The 25,570-nt window shown below is 41.3% G+C and overlaps 1 protein-coding gene across 3 annotated transcripts in view; it reads left to right on the top strand.

Annotated features, from left to right (window-relative positions):
• METTL25 (methyltransferase like 25) overlaps nucleotides 1-25,570 on the top strand; it is a 332,607-nt gene that overhangs the window by 289,032 nt on the left and 18,005 nt on the right. For all 3 annotated transcript variants that reach the window (XM_040344184.1, XM_040344185.1, XM_040344183.1), the window contains exon 13: nucleotides 20,623-20,694. In XM_040344184.1, coding sequence (XP_040200118.1) covers nucleotides 20,623-20,694 — 72 coding nt within the window. The remainder of the gene's footprint in view (nucleotides 1-20,622; nucleotides 20,695-25,570) is intronic.

Genomic DNA, 25,570 nt, shown 5'->3' with positions numbered 1-25,570 from the left:
TCAATGCTTCCGAGCATGCGTCGACTTGATTCTGAGCATGCATGTTTTTTTCTCAGTTGGAGTGAAACAGACGATCGGACTTTTCGATTTTTTTTCCATCGTAAAAACATAAAACATGTTCTATTTCTAAACTCTGATGGAAAAAAGTCAGATGGGGCCCACACACGGTCGGAATACCCAATGAAAAAATTATGTTTGACTTCTTTCATCGGAAATTCCGATCGTGTGTACAAGGCATAAGTCTGTCTTGGAAATTCAGCACCGCTCCTGTAGCTTGTCATTCTATCACTTGTTTGATTCTTTTTCACAAGAAAGCCAGCGCACCTCCTGCACGAGGAATCACATTGGCGAGCAAGGATTTAAAACCTCAATTCAAGTTCAAACAAACTTGGAATTCAGCTTTATTTAAGCTGGCAAAAAATTGAAAATTTGTACGATCATTCTTAAAACATTCAAATGTTGGTGAAAAGATTTTATTTGCCTTTAACATTTGATTTAAAATGAGTCGACTTTACTGAATGAAAATTACGTATGTACAGCATTAGAAATTTTTGGGTTTAGGAGAAATTTTCCATCCTGCTCCTTCGGATTTTCTCATCACTGCAGTCAAATGTGAACGTCGATTTGACCCACTAACGGATGGAAAAATTAACTAACTTTCTTAGAGCCTTCTTTTCCTTAGAACTTTTGTTAGAAATTCTACCTATCACCAGCTTTAGGAATTTTCTTTATACCTACAAGGTGAATTGGAGGGTGTGTAACCTAACCTTCATCTGTAAAAGGTAAAAACTACAAAGTCTTACTGGTTGTTACTTTTAGGATTCATGTACATTGGGCTACATTTACTGCAGCAGCGGGGAAAACGCGAAATGTGGCTAAATGTGTTTTCCTATTCTTTTTATTTATTTATTTTTAATTTTTTTTTTTTTTTTAACCACTTCAGACTTCACCAAAACAAGAGACTTGCTCATGGTTTATTTGCTTGTATCGTCTCTGCAATGGTTTCGCATCATTCCCTCCACTAAAGCCCCTCCCCCCTCCTTCCCTCATGATTCCAGATCTTCTCATTTGGCAGTTTTACCTTACTTCCTAATTATCCTCTTATTCCATTACTCTCAGTTTTCTTGAAATCTTTCCAATTTTTCCATTTATCTTTGAATCCTGTTTTTTCCTCTTCTATATTATACTTCAGCTCCTCCATCCTGTATGTTTCTTCCACTGAATCTATCCATTCCCATATTAGTGGGCTTTCCACCTCTTGCCATTTTTTTGGGTTCAACCTTTTGGCTGCATTTAATAAATGAGGGGTCAATGACTTATAATATTTTACTGCCTCTTTTCCCCCATGGAATAGGACTACCCATGGATCTTTTTTTATCTCCCTCTTGGTGATATCTTCTATCAGGCCCAGGATTGTCTCCCAGTATTTTTTGATCTTAGGGCAGTCCCACCACAAGTGGGCCCATGTTCCCCTTGCTGTACACCCTGGCCAACAATCTGCCGACTGTCCCTCTCTAAATTTACTTATTTTATCAGATGTTGCATACCATCCTGTAATACACTTAAAAAATTAATCTCTGCTGTCCTAATATCTATAGCAGAGAAGTGGGTCAGATTTATAATTATTTCTATTGTGATTATCCCCTTTGTGTTCCCAACTCCCTTTCCCATTTTTGGATGAATGGGGGCGTCTCCAGCTCGTCCACCTTAAACAGTAGTTTATACAATTTTGAAATGACACCTTTTGAGCTATCTGCTGTACATAACTGTTCTAACGATGTAAACTCCTCCCCTGTCCTTAAAGGCTGGGGTAAGTTCTGTACCAAGTGGCATAGCTGGCGATACCGCCACTCATCCATTATCATTAATTCTTCCTTACATTTTAACTCCCGAAGTGACATCATTCTTCTTTTTTTTATTATATCTCTTAATTGTACTTTATCCTTTTTAATCCAGTTTCCTCCCACTATTATTTTTCCGGGTGCAAAATATTAGTTTTCTTTATCTTCATACTTATAGGGGCGTGGTCTGAGAGTGTCACGATTTCAATACTTGTATCTACTACCCTCTCCAACAATCTATGGTATACCCATTATATTGTCAATCCTAGAGTACGTGCCGTGAACAGGGGAGAAAAACGTAAAGTCCTGTGATTTTGGATGTAATATCCTCCAAATGTCCACTATCTGATTACTATACATTTTTTGTTTTATCTTTTTCAGCTGGGCGTTATTTATCCCCTGAACTTGGGGCGTACTATAGACTGTCAGGTTCATACAGAAGTTCAAATCTCCCATCAAAATCACATATCCCGTACTAAAGTCCTTCAACTTTCCTATAATTTCGTTAACATATTTAATAGGGTTCACGTTGGGGGCGTATATATTTGCCAAGGTACATTCCATGTCACCTATTTTGCCTTTTAGGAAGAGAAATCTTCCTTCCGTGTCCATCATCCTAGCCTCCAAAGTGAACAGCATTTCTCTAGCAAAATCTATTGCCACTCTCCTTGCTCGCTTTGAGATAGTATCTCCATAGTACCAAATCGGGTACTTAGGGGAGTATAGTTTTACATTAGATTCCAGATTTAGGTGAGTCCCCTGTAAAAAGACAACATCCGCTCTATACTGCGTTTTTTTTTTTTCCAAACCGCTTCAGACTCCACCGACCATGAGACCCGCTCACAATAAAATTGCTTATAACGTCTCTGTTTAGGTTTCGCATCATTTGTGTTTTTTTTTTTTCTGCCAAAATATATATATTTAGTTTACTTTGGCAAACATTTAGCCATTTACCATTATTACTTTATTGTATTACTTTTATATATAGAAACCCTTGTACCCATCCATCTCCCTCCCCCTCCCCCACCCCAGATCCACCAGGTCCTTTTCTATCTCTTCAAGTCAGTCTTATTTTCTATTTTATTACTTTCTTATATTGTATAATCTTTTACAGATTCCTATAAATTCCTATGAGATCCTATGCTCCCATTAACTCTGCAAATTTCATTGACTGTTTAAATTATGTCCACTGTGTCCAGATCTCCTCATATTCTTCTAGACCATCTGTATCGCTGAACCTTAGATATTCTAAATTTTGAATAATATTTATTTTATTGCACCATTCTCTAATACAGGGACTTTCCCTATCTTGCCAGTGACTGGCTATTAAGCTCTTAGCAGCATTTAACAAATGGGGTAACAGTGTTTTCTGATATTGTTTAGTTGTTAGTCTGTTCCTATGGTGTAAACATCCCCATGGGTCATCCGTAATCTCTAAATCAGTTATTTCAGTAATTAAATGTCTGATCATGCTCCAATACCTTTTTATTTTTGGACATAGCCACCATATATGTGCCATGTTTCCTATTTCTTTACATCCGCGCCAGCAGAGTTCAGATGATTATTTTTTGTATTTATGTGCCTTATCTGGAGTTACGGTATATACCAACGAGTTAGACATTTATAGTTTAATTCCGTTGTTTTACTATTTACTGACGTGGTATGTACTCTCTTCCATATTTGTTTTAATTCTGATTCATTCAATTGTGACCCCAGTTCTTCCTCCCACTTTCTAATGTATGGCGGTGTCTCCAGATTCCCCACCTCCATTAAGCTTTTGTAGATCTTAGAGATCACTCCTTTCCCACCTTTTTCTTCACCGATTTTCTCTAGGGGGTGTAGATTTTCCAGAGATCTACTAGGCTGGGGGAGTGCCTCAAAGAAGTGTTTTAGCTGGACATACTGCCACTCATTTATCTTGATCACTTCCCCTCTATTTTTTAGTTCCTGATAAGTACTTAATTTATCTTGCGTCATAACATCTTTCATCTCTATACTGCTTGATTTATTTTAGTACCTTGTGTCTCTTTAGGGGGGTATTTAGACCTCTTATGTTATAGGACAAGAACTTTGTTGCTGTCATCTTGTCTTTTTTTCTTTTTTTTATGCTGTCTGCGTTTAATCTGTCTGCCATAGAAATGGTTCCTACCGCGCCACCTATCCCCCACCCCTCCCACTCTCCTGGGAGTGATGGGGGTTGGTCAGGGGCGACGACCCAAGCTACATGGACCACACTCCACTCCCCCCCACCCCCCGCTCAGGTCTTAACCCCCCTTTTTTTATCCAGTCTCCTTATATTTATACCCTATTTTCTTATTCTACCCATCCTGGATGTTCTGGGACCTGCAGGTCAAGCTTATTACAGAACCTTGCTAGTTCTTCCGGGAATCTTAATCTAACAGATTTTCCTTCTTTCCTGCCAATTAGACAGGCTGGGAATCCCCAGTCTGTATCCGCATCTGCTCTAGGAGGGGTTTCAGATGTCGCCACCTTGTTAATTTTTCCGTCCCTTGGTATTGAATATTGGTATTTTCCCCTTAATTTCTCCCATATTTCAGCCTTATCTTCATAATACCGGAACTGTATTATTATATCTCTCAGCCAGTCTCCCTCTGTGTTCTTAGGTTTTCCGACGCAATGTACTCTCTCGATTTTAAAGGGGTCCTCTGTACTTTCATCCAGTAGTGGGTTGAATATTATGTTCATAACCTTCCTCAGGTCTTCTCCTCTTTCTTCAGTTATTGAACAAATTCTTAAATTTTGTCTTCTATTTCTGTTCTCCTGATCTTCTAATCGATATAATATCATCCTCTGGTTTTGCTAATTTAACTTGTTCCTTTAGCTTACTTAATTCCTGGTCGTGTTTTTCCGTTATCTCTTCCATCACTTCAACCCTAGTCAGGAGGTATCCCAGGTTGGTTCTGAGTATGTTGATTTCTGCCTTGTTCGTATTTTCCAGCCTCATCAACATATCATTCATTTCTCCCTTTGATGGAATTTGAGCGTCCGACCTTTGTTCCTCTGTTGTGCTGGTTTCTTGTTCACTTTCTGTTGTTAGATTATCATTTGATTGATCTGCTCCTCCTTTTTTTGTTGTAGTTTTTTTATTTTCTGTTTTCTTATCTCTCCTATATAGTCATACAGTGCCTTGCGAAAGTATTCGGCCCCCTTGAACTTTGCGACCTTTTGCCACATTTCAGGCTTCAAACATAAAGATATAAAACTGTATTTTTTTTTGAAGAATCAACAACAAGTGGGACACAATCATGAAGTGGAATGAAATTTATTGGATATTTCAAACTTTTTTAACAAATAAAAAACTGAAAAATTTGGCGTGCAAAATTATTCAGCCCCTTTACTTTCAGTGCAGCAAACTCTCTCCAGAAGTTCAGTGAGGATCTCTGAATGATCCAATGTTGACCTAAATGACTAGAGTCCACCTGTGTGTAATCAAGTCTCCGTATAAATGCACCTGCACTGTGATAGTCTCAGAGGTCCGTTTAAAGCGCAGGGAGCATCATGAAGAACAAGGAACACACCAGGCAGGTCCGAGATACTGTTGTGGAGAAGTTTAAAGCCGGATTTGGATACAAAAAGATTTCCCAAGCTTTAAACATCCCAAGGAGCACTGTGCAAGCGATAATATTGAAATGGAAGGAGTATCAGACCACTGCAAATTTACGAAGACCTGGCCATCCCTCTAAATTTTCAGCTCATACAAGGAGAAGACTGATCAGAGATGCAGCCAAGAGGCCCATGATCACTCTGGATGAATGGCAGAGATCTACAGCTGAGGTGGGAGACTCTGTCCATAGGACAACAATCAGCCGTATACTGCACAAATCTGGCCTTTATGGAAGAGTGGCAAGAAGAAAGACATTTCTTAAAGATATCCATAAAAAGTGTTGTTTAAAGTTTGCCACAAGCCACCTGGGAGACACACCAAACATGTGGAAGAAGGTGCTCTGGTCAGATGAAACCAAAATCAAACTTTTTGGCAACAATGCAAAACGTTATGTTTGGCGTAAAAGCAACACAGCTCATCACCCTGAACACACCATCCCCACTGTCAAACATGATGGTGGCAGCATCATGGTTTGGGCCTGCTTTTCTTCAGCAGGGACAGGGAAGATGGTTAAAATTTAATAGGAAGATGGATGGAGCCAAATACAGGACCATTCTGGAAGAAAACCTGATGGAGTCTGCAAAAGACCTGAGACTGGGACAGAGATTTGTCTTCCAACAAGACAATGATCCAAAACATAAAGCAAAATCTACAATGGAATGGTTCACAAATAAACATATCCAGGTGTTAGAATGGCCAAGTCAAAGCAGTGAAAACTGCTGTTCACAAACGCTCTCCATCCAACCTCACTGAGCTCGAGCTGTTTTGCAAGGAGGAATGGGCAAAAATTTCAGTCTCTCGATGTGAAAAACTGATAGAGACATACCCCAAGCGACTTACAGCTGTAATCGCAGCAAAAGGTGGCGCTACAAAGTATTAACTTAAGGGGGCTGAATAATTTTGCAGGCCCAATTTTTCAGTTTTTTATTTGTTAAAAAAGTTTGAAATATCCAATAAATTTTGTTCCACTTCATGATTGTGTCCCACTTGTTGATTCTTCCCAAAAAATTACAGTTTTATATCTTTATGTTTGAAGCCTGTAATGTGGCAAAAGGTCGCAAAGTTCAAGGGGGCCGAATACTTTCGCAAGGCACTGTATACTGTTTGATCGTACTGGTTGCTGTACTTTTATTGGGGGTTTTTGGGGTCGTACGCTTTGTAGATTTAGCCCAGGTTCACACTGGGTACGATTTGAGATGCGATTTCACATGTCAAATCGCATCTCAAATCGGCGGCATTTGCCCGCAATTGTCGACAATGGCACCGTCCCAATCGGTGCGACGCCGCATCTGCGGCACTGCACCGATTTCAAAAAGTAGTTCCTGTAGTACTTTTTGCGATTTCGGGCTGCGATTTACATTGACATCTGTGCAGAAACCTGCACAGATGTCTCTTAAATCGCGGCCGAAATCGCCGCAAAATCGCGATTTTGAATTTGCAGCCGTGTAAACCTAGCCTAACTCATATTGCTTTTGTTGGTTGCTCTTATTCGCTTCCCCAGTTTGAAATTCCGCCAATTACATCTTAGGCACGTTTGTCAACGGGTGCGTTTTTCCTCCGAATGATTTAGAGCTGTACTACCGGGCTAGCTTTATTACCCTCTGTACCCCCCAATATATCCCAGTATCCCTAATCAGGGATTAGAGAGTTCTGCCATGTTGGGGCCTATAGGTATACAGATTGGGGCTGAAAAGGTGGGTTGACAGATACTCCTCGCCCCAACGAATCAGTCATCCGCAGCGATAAATATCTATGCCTCCGTAATCAGACCCTCAATCATCTCCCATAAAGTCCAATCACTATCCCTGCTGTAACCAATAGGTAAATTGTTCCTTCCAAGATATTAATAATGCGCAGTAGTAGACAATAAACATTAATGCATAGTCAATTTCCCCCTACCGTAGACCTCTTAGGAGAATGTTTACCTCTGTTCTGCCTTTCTGTGGTCGTCTCTCCGGTGAGCCCGGTAACAGAGCGCACAGTGTATTTGCCTTTCTCGTAAAAATCTATAGGAATCTAGTTTGCCATGCATCTGCTCTTACTTAAGGCCCCGTACACACGACCGGATCTGTCCGCTGGGATTTATCCGCGGATCAGTTCCAGCAGACAAATCCGGTCGTGTGTACGGCCTAGCGGACATTTTTCGGCGGACATTTGTCCAGCCGACCGTTTTCCAGCGGATAAAAATTTCTTAGCATGCTAAGAAATCTATCCGCTGGAAACCTGTCCGTCGGACTTATCCGGTCGTCTGTACAGACTCACCGGATAAGTCCGACCGATCCCCCATCCCTCGCATGCGTGGAAGTGATTCAACGCATGCGTGGAAGTATTTACCTTCCAGGGTCGCGCATGTCGCGGCGACGGCGCGGCCACGTCACCGCATATGTTTTCCGCAGGGATTTTGATCTGATGGTGTGTACAGCCATCAGATCAAAATCCGGAGCAGAAATGTCCGATGGAAACGCTATTCTTCCGCTTTTAGGAGAGGGAGTTTGAAGCTAACTTAAAAATGGCAACTTTTCTTTGTTGCATGATGTTTGTTTTTTTCTTAAATTGTTCTGCCAAAGAACTGCTTTTCATCTTTACACCAGGTTGAGAACATTACCAGGAAACCTTTGAAGAGCAAAACGGAATCCTAAATTGTTTTCATAAAATGTAACAAGAAAGTTCAAACCTAAAATGCATCGTGTACCTTCTGGAAATACTGTCTGCATTGGGTTCCCTTTGATTTATCAGTATTTTTAATTTTGGTAAAAGTGGTCCTATAATAAAATATGAACATTATTCCTACCTGAAACCAGTATGATAAATTATAAAAACTTGGTAAACATTTAACTTCAGAATTAAAGTTTTATTAAAGGCTTGACTTTGAACAAAAAACAAAAGTCATATTTACCTGCTCTCTGCAGTGGTTTTGCACAAAGCAGCTCAGGATCCTCTTCCCTGGTTCCCACATCAGCGCTACTTGCTCCTGCATAGAATGCATTAAGGTAAAAAAACCTTCTGCCTTTAGAACTATTATGAGTTAGTGACTTTCTCTAAGAAAACAAAATGGTTGCACACTGTGGACATCCAATATTGCTTGATGTTTTCTTTATTGTCAAGAATAACCAGACAGATACAGGGATTGCAGTTGACATGTTTCACAAGCGTTGGCTTGCTTGTTCACTACCTATGTCATCTTTGGCATGACTTGGGTCACGTAATCTATATCTTTAGAAATCTGCTGCAGAATCCTTTATAATGTCTCTGACTATAATGGCAACATATGCATCAGAACACTAACCCCCCAAATCAAATCGCAGCCTATTGCTGGCATGGGCACTGTCCCAATCTGCAATGCCGACTTTGCGGCACCACATCAATTTCAAAAAGTAGTGTCTGCACTACTTTTGGCGACTTCAGGGGCGATTTCAATTAGGGTTGTCCCGATACAACTTTTTTAGGGCCGAGTACAAGTATCGATACTTTTTATCAAGTACTCGCCGATACCGATTACCGATACTTTTTTTAAATCTCATGTGTCAGTAGTTTTTTTTTTTTTTTTACATTTTTTTTATTTATTTATTTTTACAATTTTTATTTTTATTTTTTTACAATGCTTTATTATTTTTTAAGGGGTGGGGGAAATGTACAATGTCAGTGTGTTTTTTATTTAAATTTTTACTTTTTACAATTCATTTTTTTATTGCAATTCCTTTTTTTTTTCATCAGCCCTGTTGGGGGGGGGGGGTCTTTGGTGAGATATTAGGGGTCTTAACAGACCTCTGACATCTCACCTCTGAGACAGGGAAAGGGACTAGGGACACAAATTCCCCAGTCCCTTTCTCTACAGACTCAGCTGCGCTAAAAAAGGAAAGGAGAGAAGCCAGCGGCTTCTCTTCATTCATAAACTGAAACATAGTAATTACAGGAGGTTACAATGTTTCAGTTATGTGAATGTACAGAGTCAGTGATCACTGACTGTACATTCGGAAAAGGTAGGAGCCGGGTTTTCTGGCTCCTACCGCCACTCTCCATCCTGACAGATCGAGGGGGGACACGGCGGCAGCACGGAGGGGGGCATGATGGTGGAAGCACCTAGGGGGGCATGATGGCGGCAGCACGGAGGGGGGCATGATGGCGGCAGCACGGAGGGGGGCATGATGGCGGCAGCATGGAGGGGGGCATGACGGCGGCAGCAAGGAGGGGGGCATGACGGCGGCAGCAAGGAGGGGGGCATGACGGCGGCAGCAAGGAGGGGGGCATGATGGCGGCAGCAAGGAGGGGGGCATGACGGCGGCAGCACAGAGGGGGCATGACGGCGGCAGCACGGAGGGGGGCATGACGGCAGCAGCAAGGAGGGGGAAATGACAGCGGCAGCACGGAGGGGGACATGACGGCGGCAGCACGGAGCAGGGCATGACGGCGGCAGACCTTGTGAAGGACCCCATCCATGTACTTTTATTGGGTGGGAAGTGTCAGCATGGAGGAATGTTGGTGATGAACAAAGGTCCCTCCCACTGTGCAGAAGTACTAAGACTGTTTCATGACTTTTCAATTAAAAAATGGGGTATTTTTTCTTTTAAATTAGGGATTAACTAGATAAAATATGTAGGGTGTGTGATGATGGAGGAGGGACTCTGACCAGAGATCAGCATTAAAGTTTATTTTATGGAGATTAACATGAGTGAGGTCATCTCTTATACTGGCAGTGCACATCCTTTGTGCAGCGGAGAAACTATGGGCCAGATTCACAGAAGAAATACGCCGGAGTATCTACTTTTCAAATTTGCCACTTCGTATCTTAATTTGTGATTCACAAACAAGATACGACGGCATTTGGCTAAGATCCGACAGGCTTCCGGCTTCGTACGCCTTCGGATCTTAGGCTGCAATACTTCGGCCGCCGCTGGGTGGAGTTTGCATCGTTTTCCAGCTTTGGGTATGCAAATTAGCTTTTACGGTGATCCACGAAGGTACTCGCGTGCGTTACGTCGTCGCAAGTCGTTTTTTCCCATCGCAAAGTTAAGCCTGCTTTTTCATGGCTTAACTTTAGAGCAAAAACAAATCATAATACTCACAAAGGGAGTGTTAAAAACAGGCCTTGAGTAACAATGCAGCAAAGAACCAACACCATCGGCATAACACGATATTGTTTCGATCCGTGACCGTGGCTAGGGCTGACGCGTGAGGAAGCACTGCAGACCACCAAGCTCTGAGGAAAGGGGTTCTCCCCTGAAACGCGTCAGCCCTAGCCACAGTCACGGATCGAAACAATATCGTGTTATGCCGATGGTGTTGGTTCTTTGCTGCATTGTTACTCAAGGCCTGTTTTTAACACTCCCTTTGTGAGTATTATGATTTGTTTTTACTATTTTAATAAAATCTACCAATCAGTATCACACTAGGTCGGTGCACCCTCCGGTTTCCTCTTTTTGTCTCTTTTAGTTTTATGAATTCCAACGATTCAGAGGAGGGCTGCAAGACTTTGGAAGATAACTTTTAATTGAGTTGTAATTGAGTTTCACCATCTCTTCAAACACTTTTCCAAAAAATACCGGAGCGCAGGAGATTTGTCTTTGTTTAACTTCAGAGCAGCCATGTTAAAGTATGGCCGTCGTTCCCGCGTCGAATTTTAATTATTTTTATTTTTTTTCGTAAGTACGTTACGCACGTTGCCATTCACAAACATGTTGGGGCGCCATAATTTCGCGCAAAGCACGGCGGGAAATTTCCAAACGGAGCATGCGCAGAACGTTCGGCGCGGGAACGCGCCTAATTTAAATGGTACACGCCCCATTTGAATTAGGCGGGCTTGCGCCGGACGGCTTTACGCTACGCCGCCAAAAGTGTACACGCAAGTGCTTGGTGAATCAGGCACTTGCGCTGAAAACTTGCGGCGGTGTAATGTAAAGACGATACGTTACGCCGCTGGATTTGTACCTGAATCTGGCCCTATGTCATTAGCAGAAGCCTACTGATTTTCACTATCTAGTTGTCAGTGAACTGGAACAAGCATGCAGTCACCAAATAAACAGCAAGTTTATTTTGGTGTAAATAAACCAGGATCAGAATGACTGTCTTGGAGCCTGCACTATTTTAAACCAAGTCAGTAATGGCAGCCTCTGTGATTCTGTCTTTCAGATTCACAGACTTTAGGTAGGATTTTTTTGCAAAGCTTTTTTTTAACTAATGAAGTGAGCAGTGTCTCCCGATCAAGAAGCGGTCAGTAAATTGTGTGTTGACACTTTTATGGCATCTACAGGCCATCTCTAATTTCTTTGCATTTCCTCAGTCTTTTATAAGATTTTTATGTGACTTTCCCATCTTTTTTTCACACTTTGTATGCGGATCGTCTTATATTTCCGTTTTCTTTGCCATAAGGAACACACACCAAGCCTTGCGCCTTTGTTTTTATTTAGTGGGCTAAAACATATTTTTGAAGCTGCTTGGGCTACACCACACATCAGGAAGTCTTTTTAGGTCAAGGTTTGGATGGCCAGCATTTTTCTGGATATAAAGCTGGATGAGTGGCTGCCATACCATTCTGTGTAAGCATCCAACTTCTAAGTCATCCTGGAAATGTTAAGCATTAGCTAGTCAGTGGTTGTAGACATGAGGAAATACTATCTTTGGTAGTATATAAACCCCAGCTTTTTTATATAGGTATCAGTCAATGGAGGGTAACCGAGTGGAAAGGTAAGAAGTGGTTGCCTTCAAAAGATCGGAACTCGTACATCAAATTTCTTTTTAGCTAGTTGAAATGTAAAAGCTGGGTGGTCCAAAAATCAAAACGGCAATGTAAAAATCAAGATAAGTGTTAAGCTTGTGTAAAAGTTTATGAAATATATGGTTTATTTGTTGAGTTGATAAATACCAAGTACTGTATTTGATACGTCTCAACTCAACACAATCTTATCTTTTATTATGAATGGGACATTAAGTGTGCGCTTAAAGTTACTAAACCCACAACAGTAAAATCAATGTGAATATTCAGCAAAGCATGCTTGTTATACTCACTGTGGAACCTAAAAGGTTAATCCTCTGCATTGTGTGATTCTACTCTTCTTCCACTGTCCCCTAATTATTTTCTGATAAAACAGAGCTTGGGGGCAAGCTGCACATGCTCAGTTTGGTGTGTATTGCATAGAGCGTTTTTCTTTTTTCTTGGGAGAGTGCATGTGATCAGCGCAGGGTCAATCGACAGAGGGTCAGCGGAGATGGAAAATTCCTCCTGCAAGCTTTACTAGGAACTGATAGAAGTCACAAGGCTGCTATATACTGCTGATGAGAAAAGGTATTTAGCAGTTTATATTCACTAAAATAATTGCATTTCCATGTTCTATGTACTGTGGGAGACCAGATATAGTGAATGCAGGTTCTGAGTTAAGTAACACTTAAAAAAAAAATAGAATGTCAGAATACTTTATGAATGCACTGTAAATCTAAGCTTAAATGCATGCAAGCAGCAAAAAACTACAATTAACTGGGAGTAGGCATTGCATTAACCACTTAAGGACCGCCTCCTGCACATACATCGGCAGAATGGCACGGCTGGGCACAAGCACGTACCTGTACGTCATCTTTTTTTTTTTTTTAATCCAACAAAAGTTTTATTTAGTTTGCAGAGGTACAAGGCATACATAATCCCCTCGACATATCGGGGACATAAACAAGAATAGAAATAAAGTTCAAAGCCATAATAACATGTACATGTACGTCATCTTTAAGTGCCCAGCCGTGGGTCGCGGGCGCGCGACCTGGTCCGAAGCTCCGTGACCGCAGCCGCGGGACCCGTGGACCCGATCGCCGCTGGAGTCCCGCGATCGGTCCCCGGAGCTGAAGAACTGGGAGAGGTGAGTGTAAACACAGCTTCCCCATTCTTCACTGTGGCGCTGTCATTGATCGTGTGTTCCCTGATATAGGGAAGCACGATCAATGACGTCACACGTCCAGCCCCGCCCCCCTACAGTTAGAAACACATATGATGTCACACTTAACCCCTTCAGCGCCCCCTAGTGGTTAACTCCCAAACTGCAATTGACATTTTCACAGTAAACAATGCATTTTTATAGCATTTTTTGCTGTGAAAATGACAATTGTCCCAAAAATGTGTCAAAATTGTCCAACGTGTCCGCCATAATGTCGTTGATCGCCGCCATTAGTAGTAAAAAAATAATTATTAATAAAAATGCAATAAAACTATCCCCTATTTTGTAAACACTATACATTTTGCACATACCAATCGATAAACGCTTAATGAGATTTTTTTTTTACCAAAAATATGTAGAAGAATACGTATCGGCCTAAACTGAGGAGAAAAACGATTTTTTTATATATTTTTGGGGGATATTTATTATAGCAAAAAGGAAAAAATATTGAATTTTTTTCAAAATTGTCGCTCTATTTTTGTTTATAGCGCAAAAAATAAAAAACGCAGAGGTGATCAAATACCACCAAAAGAAAGCTCTATTTGTGGGGAAAAAATGGACGCCAATTTTTTTTACGGAGCCATGACGCACGACCGCGCAATTGTCAGTTAAATTGCCGCAGTGCTGAATCGCAAAAACTGGCATCCTTTACCTGCATTTTGGTCCAGGTCTTAAGTGGTTAAAATACTTCAAAACTCATGATTTAGAGGTAAACTTAAACGGTGACCATAAAAAAAAAATCTTCTACCTTGGGCATGTGTGAGGATACTTATTCTGTCACACAAAAGATGTTGATGCATATACATGTGTCCCAAATGTGTATGATTTTGATATTCTGTAATATTTTCAAAAAGGTTTTTTCCTTAAATATTTGAATAATACTCCCAGATGAGGAAGAAAATTTCAGAATACACAGCAGTGATTCGAGTGTTGTCTATAGAAGGCTGATTTCTTTTGATAAACCTATAATGTAAGTTGTATAGACTGATAAAGAGAAATACTCTGAAGGCTCATATGTCTTTGTAAAACGTGTAAAAGACAAGCTAATAAACAGCTTCATTGATTGCATCCTATGGGATTAATTCACTAAAACTGGAGAGGGAAAAATCTGGTGTAGTGCATAGAAACCAATCAGCTTAAATCAACTTCCAGGTTTTTTTGTTTGTTTTTTGTCAAAGAGGAGTTCCGCCCCCCCAGCAAAATATTAAAAGTCAGCAGCTACACATACTGTAGCTGCTGACTTTTAATAATAGGACACTTACCTCTCCTGTAATCCAGCGATGTCGGTACCCCAGCTGATGTTTCCATCGGCTCTCGGGTGCTGCCACCTCCATTCGTAGTATGGGAACCTGGCAGTGAAGCCTTTCTGAATGACCTGGCAGTGGGGGAAGGAAGAGGGGGGCTGAACTTTCGAGTGATCTTGTCACGGCTAGATCTCTTAGGAGTGGGACCAAAAAGATAATATAGGAACAAATGTATACGGCCAGAATTATGTATGCCCAATTTGCCAACTCTCTGGTTGCTGCTGTTGGCACACAAACTTTTTTAGCAGTTGCTAAAACCGAGCTTATGGGATAATGCACCGTGTTTGGACTCATTATTTGAACACAAGGGGCCAGATTCAGAAAGATCAGCGGATCTTTCTGCTGGCGTAACGTATCTCCGATACGTTACGCCGCTGTAACTTTGGGCGCAAGTTCTGTATTCAGAAAGAACGTGCGCCCATAGTTACGGCGGCGTAACGTATGTGTGGCGGCGTAAGCCCACGTAATTCAAATGGGGATGTTGGGGGCGTGTTTTATTTAAATTTTACTTGACCCCGCGTTTTTGACGTTTTTTTTAAACGGCGCATTGCTCCAAATTACGTCGCAAGGACATATTGGATTCGACGTGAACGTAAATGACGTACAGCCGTATTCGCGAACGACTTAAAAATGTCAAAACTCAGCGCGGGAACGACGGCCATACTTAACATTAGCTACGCCTCATATAGCAGGGGTAACTATACGCCGAAAAAAGCCGAACGTAAACGACGCCAAAAATGCGCAGGCGGGACGTACGTTTCTGACTCAGCGTAAATACCTAATTTGCATAATCCTCGCTTAATTATACGGAAGCGCCACCTAGCAGCCAGCGTGATTATGCAGCCTAAGATACGACGGTGTAAGACACTTACACCAGTCGGATCTTAGGGATATCTATGCGTAACTGATTTTCTGAATCAGGCGCATAGATACGACGGCCCGCACTCAGAGATACGACGGCGTATCAGGAGATACGCCGTCGTATCTTGTTTCTGAATCTGGGCCAAGAGCTCCTTCAGGCAAAGTCAAACCATTTAAAAAAAGCAATAATACATTTCCTTATATTATCATAACGCAGAAATAATAATTCTTGGAGTGTAGTCTCTAGGAAAATCGATGGTATCAATTAGTTTATGTAATAAAATAGTGAATGTTTGTTGCATTGCAGCTGCTGTATCCCACGATCCCACATATAATGGTTTGAATATATAACTTAAAACATAGGAGACAGCTCTGTTAAACAATACATTCATATTCCATATGAGTGCATTATGTTTGTCTTCTGAACATAGATCGACAGCCTAATACAGAAATACCTGTATGTGACTTCTGTAACTTTCCAGTGACCACAGGTTTTACATGCTTCACAGTTATCTGCTGCACACACTTATGTTAATACATATGTATAGAGAATGTCTTCAGTCCCAGGAGACAGCCTCATTTATCTCTGTAGAAAATACTGGCAATGGTGTGGCCACTGGGGCATATGATTGCTTCTGAAGGATGTAAACAGGATGTTGAGGGCTGCATCTTTTACATTTCCTGTTTTGTTGGGATTTGTTGGAAAGCATTTCTGGCGCCATGAAGGACTCCTATGCAGGACTTTGATGTATGGATAGCCAATTTCACACTAACAGGAAGGATCAATGAACTACCTCAGTGCTCAACAGTGTTCATTAAAAACGACAAGCCAACACCCACAAAGGATGTTGGTACTTGTAGTTCATTCACAGAACTGTAAATGGATGATGCAGTCATGTGGGCAGAGCACTGCATGGCTGTGCTCTTTTCAAAAAGTGACAGCTTCTACAGGGAACTTCTCCCCTTACTGCTGTCACACCAGGTACTCAGATCCCTAAGCACCTGCAGGAGCGGGAACATGCTACATGTTACACCCTGAGAACGGATGGAACATGTAACATGTTCCCAAAGGTGGACTTATCCTTTAAACACTATTACCTACAGGGATTATTACATTTAAGATAAATGCCATTTAAAGTGATTGTAAACAATCACCATGTAAAACAACCCATTTAGTGTAAAATAGCAATGAAAGGCAAAACATTTGTGTATAAATATATATAAAAAAAAACATAAACGCCTTTTTTTTCCTTTAAATAAGTGATCACATTCCCTCTGTTCTCAGCTGCATAAGAGCTTGGGGGAGGAAAAGCAAAAGCACGCTGAGCTTCCCAGCGAATGGCTGTGCAAGGGAGGGGGTGTCAGGGAAGTCTGATCATTGGAGGAGTAGTAGTGTGAGTTTTTAATAGGAAAGCAGAGGGACTGGCAAGAACACCAGGGATTTCACACAAATTAAGCAAAACAAAGAGAATAGGATACCATTTCATACAAGTAAATGGTACAGCAGTGTAACAGCACTGGTGAAGGGGATGAACCACAACTGCGGTTAGCAAGGATTTTAATGCACTTCCTTATGTGACAACTCAGTATTGGCCCCAGGCATCACTCCTCGCCACAGGAGTTTGGAGGATCTCTACATCATCTTTCTGTCACATAAAAAAAAGGCGTTGAGTTACTAAGGATGGATACATTACAACATGCGACCAGAGCTTAGCGTTTAAAATTATAGAATCTACTAAAAGATTGCAATGCACAACCATACGCTGGTGATTATGAATATAACGTTGTGCATTAGGCGACTAAGGGAGAAGGTATAGAATACATCAACCCCTAGCATAGGCCCATATACAAGTAGCACTTATGTCAGCACATAGTAATTACGCGTTGCTGAGACAACTAGTATTTACATATTAGTAGCAATTTATAGCTTAGGTACTTTGAGAGTACACGTAGTAAATAGGAGTTGTAGCGACAACTAATAATTGCATCTAGGAGGCAATTATAGCACAGGTACTTTGAGGGTACTCGTAGTAAATAGGAGTTGGAGTGACAATTATAGCTCAGGTAACAATAGTTGCATTTGAGAGGCAAATATAGCTGAGGTAACAATAGTTGCATATGAGATGAATATAGCTGAGGTAACAATACTGTAGATGTCCCTTTTAAGTTCTTCTTTAGCAAAGGGCTATATCCCACATAGTATGTTGATAGCCACCAGACATTACAAACAATAGCAATTGTGTTGGATGGAAGATAAGCAACAGTTCTTGCTATAGCACTACAAGTGACATAACAGCTACTCATCCATTTGCAGGCTTCTGTACAGGCAATAGGGATTCCTGGTAAAGATGTTCAGCAGGGAAGGCCCAAGGTTGTCCCCAGCAAGGCTCTATGTTGAAGCAGGTGCAACAGCACTAAAGGAGTAGTTGATGGCCGGAGCGATGCAGTCCAGGGATTGCTGGGACCTGTAGTACCTCTGTAGCCTTGATAGTAGATGCCTCCAAGGCCAAGAAGGCTGGTAGCCTAGTCGGCTACGGCCGACAATAATAGAATGCTGTTCATCGGTTTCCTGAATTCCTTTATATGTAGTGAACAGCTATAGGTCCAGGTACAGTGCATACAGCACTGAATTTAAACAAAGCGCCATGTGCGTCACACTTCCGCATTCCAAGCTGGAACACACCACGGCGCCAATTGTCACTCCATGATGACGTCATCGTGCAAGCGCTGTATGCATTCCAGCATGGAGCGCATTACGGGCTGAAAGCGCCTGTTATTAGAAGGAACAGCACATATCAAGCAGGCACATATCAGGAATATGGAATGTTGAGGTAACATACTCTTAAGTTTTCATTCCAAACTTACTGAAATAAGTTATATATTCACTTGTGTAGCTTTTTTGTACAAGTACTTGTACTTCATCATGTACAAGTTAATGCCTACAGCATATAATAGTTACAGCACTGTTTCTACACTTTGTGCTCTGGAGTCTATATAGTGCACTCTCATTATATGTTTGCACAAAAATAGATCCAAAATCTAAATGTTTGACCATTAATGTCATGGGTGTATTTCTGAGTTACATTTAATGCAAGTTTGGTATGAAACAATTTGAGTAGCACCCTGGCCTTGTGAATTCATTAGTCTTACAGAGTAAGTCATATTTTTTTTTTTTTTTTTTTTTTATGTGAATGTTTGAGTTTGATCATTTAATGCATTTAAAGTTTTAGATGAAGCCAGAATCCCTTTTCTCTTCAAGTCACAGATGGGAGTATGAGATACAGATGTAATCTCCATTACTGTTTAGAGCCTAACAATATACGTAAGGCTGTTTGGCATTGCATGTTATTTTCAGGATTATACATGCTTTTTATGTATATTGACCATAATGTGTTTCTAAAGTGAATGTTAAATTTAAGATGCATCTTCTCTTACTTGGACATAATCCTCTCTCACCTTCACCCTGACGTGCATAGGGACCAATCATTGGTCTTTGTCACAATGGTTTCAGCTTTAAATATACGTAATGTTTGTTGCAATAAGTTGGGCATTATGGTTTTGCAGCAAATTTGGCAATTTTGTGTATAGTGATACCGTTACTGTGTGGTTATCAGCATTATGTGGTACAAGAAAATATTATTTTGTAATTATATTAGTATTAGAGGGTTGAATGTAAAAAATAAAAAAAGAAGTATGGCGAAAGTTCTTTTGGCCCTACCTCTGTGAGTCACAAGAGTGTACTTAGTTCTGCACCCAGATTCAATCAAAAGTATGCTAAAGCCTGCTGTTGGCTGACGTCACAGAGTCCAGGCTCTGCAGGGATCTGGACAATAACAGAGTGCCACTGAGAGCCTGAGCCAGCCGCACCTGGCCCTTAAACAGCTCGGCAGTCCAGTGAGCACTGGAGGGGCAGATTAGAGAGCTGGGGGCTCTCTTGATACGCCACGTAATTTCAAATTTTGCGCGTCGTATCTTTGTTTTGGTATCCACAAAACAAGATACGACGGCGTCTGTGTTAGATCCGACAGGCGTACGTCTTCGTACGCCGTCGGATCTTAGATGCAATTTTTCGGCGTCCGCTAGGTGGCGTTCACGTCGTAATCCGCGTCGAGTATGCAAATTAGCTATTTCTGACGATCCCCGAACGTACGACTGGCCGTCACATTTTTTTACGTCGTTTCCGTTCGGCTTTTTCCGGCGTATAATTAAAGCTGCTATATGGTGGCATACTCAGTGTTAAGTATGGCCGTCGTTCCCGCGTCTAATTTTAAACATTTTACGTTGTTTGCGTAAGTAGTCCGTGAATGGGGCTGGACGCCATTTACGTTCACGTTGAAAACAATGACGTACTTGCGACGTCATTTGGAGCAATGCACCCTGGGAGTTTTTAAGGACGGCGCATGCACAGTTCGTTCGGCGCGGGGACACGCTTCATTTAAATTAAACACGCCCCCTACCCGCCCAATTTGAATTCCGCCACCAGAGATGCACTACGCCGCTGTAACTTGCGGCGCAAATTCATTGAGGATTCAAACCAAAGCCAGGTAAGTTACAGCGGCGTAGCATATCTTACATCTGCACCGGGCGCAGTGTATGTATGTGGATCTGCCCCCTGGTGACTACCAATCAATAACTGTGCAGGTAGGAATGTATACCATGCCTTTTAACAAGGGGTTAAAACAGAACATGTTCAATAAAAAAATAAACAAGTTAAACATTTTGTTTTACTTGTACAGTTTTTAATGAAATCTTATGCAGATCTAAGGCTTTCGGTAGCCACTTGGTTTACTTTACTTGCATCCATATTTTTTTTTTTTTACTATCCTTTTTTTTTCTTCTTTTTTTTTTTTTTAAATATAAATACTGATGCCCTATTTTGCTTCTAACTTTTACGGGTGGTGAACCCAATTTGTAGGTATTTTTTTTTTGGGGGGGGGTGACCTTTTCACATATGTTGGCTTGTAAATGGGTACAGAACATTTACGGCACTATATGGGAGGTTAATGCAGTATTTTTGTTGGCCTTAACTTTTTTTAGATACATTTTACTGTCCCTTAATATTACATGTTTATTTTCAGCTGAAGGTTTTTCTGGCACCTTGTATCGAGGCCTTGATCCTGCTGGACCGCCTGTGCTATCTGAGAGAACAGGTATGTTTACTTTGACACTTCCAACACATAGCAACTTTCCTCCATCACATGAGATCATTCACACTTACTGAATAAGAAAAATCTACTCGTAGAGAACACACTCGATGATGTGCATCATTTCGAATTGGCAAAAGAGAATAGATCTCTGTTTCAGACATATGCCCAGCAGATGTTTTTATTTTTAGTAAAGTTAAAGCAATAAGTTTTATGGTATTTTAATTGAACTCTAATTTGCAAGACGCCAGCCATTATGTTTATAGCCACTCTATGTAGATAGTTCCCCAAGTTGAAGACATTTGCCAAGCTGATCAAGCTATATAATTTTTGTTAGTTATTTAGAGACTTGAAGTTTGATTACTGTAAACACTGCCACCTAATTTAAAAGGATGCAGTCAGACCAGTGAATGCCACATGCCAAAATACTTGGTAAGCAAATTAAGAAATACATTGGCTATGTCTTGGATTGGAACTTGTGCAACTTCTGCTTTGATGTCTGTAAAAGATGTTTGCAATCTTCCTAAAATGAAATGCATTCACTAGAACAGTCCTGTTTTTCCACTATAAACATTTTAACAGTCACAACGTGTCTATTGCAGTACCTTCTTTTCAAAACCTTTCTTGGAATCAGTTGCTGTAAAGGCCTGATTTTGTCCTAAATGGCATTTTTTACACAAAAAAATGCAATTTTGAAGTATGCAGATAATGATGTAGTTTTCTGTTTGCCAGCTTCCTGTAAATCAGAAATCTGTATGATTTCCAAGAGCACAGATCAGGCACACTTCACACAGTTCTCATTTACTCTAGCTGAACCAAGGGGAGAATTGACCTAGTTTTTACAGAAGTACGGCCGTATTATTGGCCTCCCTTTTACTCTGTCCTGAAAAGAAAGACAAAAAGAATCCCTCAAGACTTTGTCGTGTCTATGATCTTTTTATCTGCTTATGAGGAGACTCATTTTATCCAACTGTTGGCAAAAGCACATGCTTTGCCTCCCAGAGATCTATATGCTGATTTTATTAGGGTCCTGATCCTGGTATGATTCAATCATCCTTAACTATTGTTCTGATATTGGGCTTATTAACCACTTAAGGACCGCCTCCTGCACATATACGTCAGCAGAATGGCACGGCTGGGCACAAGCACGTACAGGTACGTTCTCTTTAAGTGCCCAGTCGCGGGCACGCGCCCGCGGTCCACGCCAAAGCTCTGTAAAATACACTGTGGCACCGTCATTGATCGTGTGTTCCCTTTTATAGGGAAACACAATCAATGATGTCACACCTACAGCCACACACCCCTACAGTTAGAAACACAAATGAGGTCACACTTAACACCTTTAGCGCCCCCTTGTGGTTAACTCCCAAACTGCAATTGTCATTTTCACAGTAAACAATGCATTTTTAATGCATTTTTTGCTGTGAAAATGACAATGGTACCAAAAATGTGTCAAAATTGTCCGAAGTGTCCGCCATAATGTCGCAGTCACGAAAAAAAACGCTGATCGCCGCCATTAGTAGTAAAAAAAAAAAAATTAATAAAAATGCTATAAAACTATCCCCTATTTTGTAAACGCTATCAATTTTGCGCAAACCAATCGATAAACGCTTATTGCGATTTTATTGTTTTTACCAAAAATAGGTAGAGGAATACGTATCGGCCTAAACTGAGGAAAGAAATTTTTGTTTTATATATTTTTGGGGGATATTTATTATAGCAAAAAGTAAAAAATATTGCATTTTTTTCAAAATTGTTACTATATTTTTGTTTATAGCGCAAAAAATAAAAACCGTAGAGGTGATCAAATACCACCAAAAGAAAGCTCTATTTGTGGGAAAAATGGACGCCAATTTTGTTTGGGAACCACGTCGCACGACCGCGCAATTGTCATTTAAAGCGACGCAGTGCCGAATCGCAAAAACTGGCCAGGTCCTTTAGCTGCCTAAAGGTCCGGGTCTTAAGTGGTTAATGGAGGACAACAAGTGTTTTTGAACCATTGGGCCAATTGTTTTTTGCACGCAGATTTTCTGTGAACAAGAAAGAAGGAAACCCTTCTTCTACTTTTCTGTCAATAAGTTGGTGCAGATAATCAAGGCAGGTTCCAAAGGTATTGAGCATTGACAGGTGCCTTTTGCTATTGTTTTGAGTGAGATATCTGCCTGACTTAATATGTTGCATTCTTTAAGTACCAGTAGCATACATGACTAACAAACACTTCAACTAGCAGACTAACTATTTTTATTTTATAGCTTGATATTTTTGTGCCAGTCTCTATTCCTGTCACACATGGATTGGCCCCTAAGGACCAATCCATGTGTGGGAAGGCTGTGTCACCAGGTGGCGTGTATCAGGTTCCAACACTTTTGTAAATAGATCTATAGATTTCTCTACCTGTACTCCGGAAGATATTTACCCAACTATGGCTAAAGTTTTAGTCAGGCCATAGATGATGTGATTTTCTTTCCTGCAGCCACAGGATTTCCCCATCAACACAGTCAGTGTTAATGCCCTCACACAGTGATTTTTGCTAGCGGTTATTTGTTGGAAATTTAATATGCTGCTTGTACCCAAGTTAATCGATGAATATACCGAGATTCAAAGCATCTATAGCCAGTCTTATCAGCTCGGTAGAGGTACAAGTACAGACGGCCCACCAGGTTACAATAATCCGACTTACAAAACGACTCCTACTTACAAACAGAGGGAGACAACAGGAAGTGAAAGAAAATCTACCCCTAGGAAGGAACATTCACCCCTGTTATCATGGGAAAAAGGTGTCTCCACTGAAGCTATATCACCAATCCTTGCTTCCACATCAACCCAGAATCAACTCCAATTGTCATAGGGACATTAAGTAAGGTGAAATCGTCTGAACAGGGACATAGATGGCAAAACAAATGTCACAGGGGTAACCAAAATACTTAAAAAAAAAAAAAAAAGTTTTGGCTGGAGCTACACTTAAATTTTTTTACCCGTATTGACTTGCATACAAATTCAACTTAAGAACAAACCTAAAGACCCTGGGCCAAATTCAGAAAGGGCTTACGACGGCGCAGCGCCAAGTACGCCGTCATAAGTCCTAATCTGGCCCGTCGTATCTATGCGACTGATTCTTAGAATCAGGTACGCATAGATATCCTTTAGATCCGACAGGCGTAAGTCTCTTACGCCGTCGGATCGAAACTGCAATTTTTTTCCCCGCTAGGTGGCGCTTCCGTCGATTTCCGCGTCGAGTATGCAAATTAGCTAGATATGCGAATTCCCAAACGTACGCGCAGCCGATGCAGTAAAGTTACGATGTTTACATTATGCTTTTCCCGGCGTATAGTTGCCCCTGCTATATGAGGCGCAGTCAATGTCAAGTATGGCCGTCGTTCCCGCGTCGAAATTTTAAAAAAATTACGTTGTTTGCGTAAGTCGTCCGTGAATGGGGCTGGACGTCATTTACGTTCACGTCGAAACCAATGACGTCCTTGTGACGTCATTTGGAGCAATGCACACTGGGATATTTTAGGGACGGCGCATGCGCAGTTCGTTCGGCACGGGGACGCGCTTCATTTAAATGATACACGCCCCCTACCCGCCGAATTTGAATTCCGCCTGGTGATTTACACTACGCCGCCGCAACTTTACAGACAAGTGCTTTGTGAATAAAGCACTTGCCTGAAAAACTTGCGGCAGCGTAACATAAATCGGATACGTTACGCCGCCGCACAGATACGCCCGCTGTACCTGAATCTGGCCCCCTATCTTGTTTGTAACCTGGGGGCTGCCTGTATAGGCAGGGGTACGTTTTTGGCTCCAAAGTCGAGGTAACAAGTAAATTAATAATCAGAATCATGCATTTAAACATGCACCCACTTATAATTAATTACTTTATTAATGCTCACAAATGTTAGTCGTAACAGGATTAAAAAGCTCTATAAAGTATGCACCTGTGAAAGTACTTGTACTTTGACAGTAATATTGGCACTGTTGCCAACCTTCTTCTGAAATGCTAGTTGCTTGCATGTTGGTCAGACCCAGAATTAGCATGCCACAAGTGAACATCAGGGAGACTAAGGGGGTAATCCACAAAAGGGATACGCCGGCGTATCTACTGATACGCCGTCGTATCCCTATTTCTATCTATGGAACTGATCCACAGAATCACTTTCACATAGATAGACAGAAGATCCGACATGTGTAAGGGACTTACACTGTCGGATCTTAGGATGCAGTACCGCATCCGCCGCTGGGGGCATTTCGTGTCGAAATGCCGCCTTGGGTATGCAAATTAGCACTTACGGAGATCCACGAAGCTTTTACGCTTCGTTTTTTCTCCGTAAGTATTAGTTTGCTATCGCAAAATTAGGGCTGCTTTTACAAGGTGTAAAGTTAGTACACCATGTAAAAGTAGACCCTTCTTTCCCGCGACGGTGTCTTTTTTTTTTTTCACGCTGCAACTCGTATTTTTTTTTTACGCCCGTCGCGATTCTCAAAACCCGGCGCAACGTAAAACCGCGCAAAGCACGTCGCGAAAATGACGTCAGGAGCATGCGCAGTACATCCGGCGCGGGAGCGCGCCTAATTTAAATGGGACTCGCCCCACTAAATTAGGAACGCCTTGCGCCGGACGATTTCAAGTTACACCGCTGCAAATTTCCAGGTAAGTGCTTTGTGGATCGGGCACTACCTTGTGTAATTTGCGGCGGTGCAACTTAAATGACAAAAGTTACGTTGCGCCGGGTGTTTGTGGATCTGGCCCTAAATTCATTATCTCTGTTAAAAAAAATCTCAGAAAGCACTAAAGTCATTACATCAGATACACAGCCAAGCAACTAACATTTTACAAATAAGAGGTTAGTGAAAACAGTCCCCCCAAAAAAATGTGGAATGG

The sequence above is a fragment of the Rana temporaria genome, chromosome 3, assembly GCF_905171775.1.
Source record: "Rana temporaria chromosome 3, aRanTem1.1, whole genome shotgun sequence".
Lineage (NCBI taxonomy): Eukaryota > Metazoa > Chordata > Amphibia > Anura > Ranidae > Rana > Rana temporaria.
Note: the sequence above shows the minus strand (reverse complement) of the source record. Positions and strands in the feature narration are given on the sequence as shown.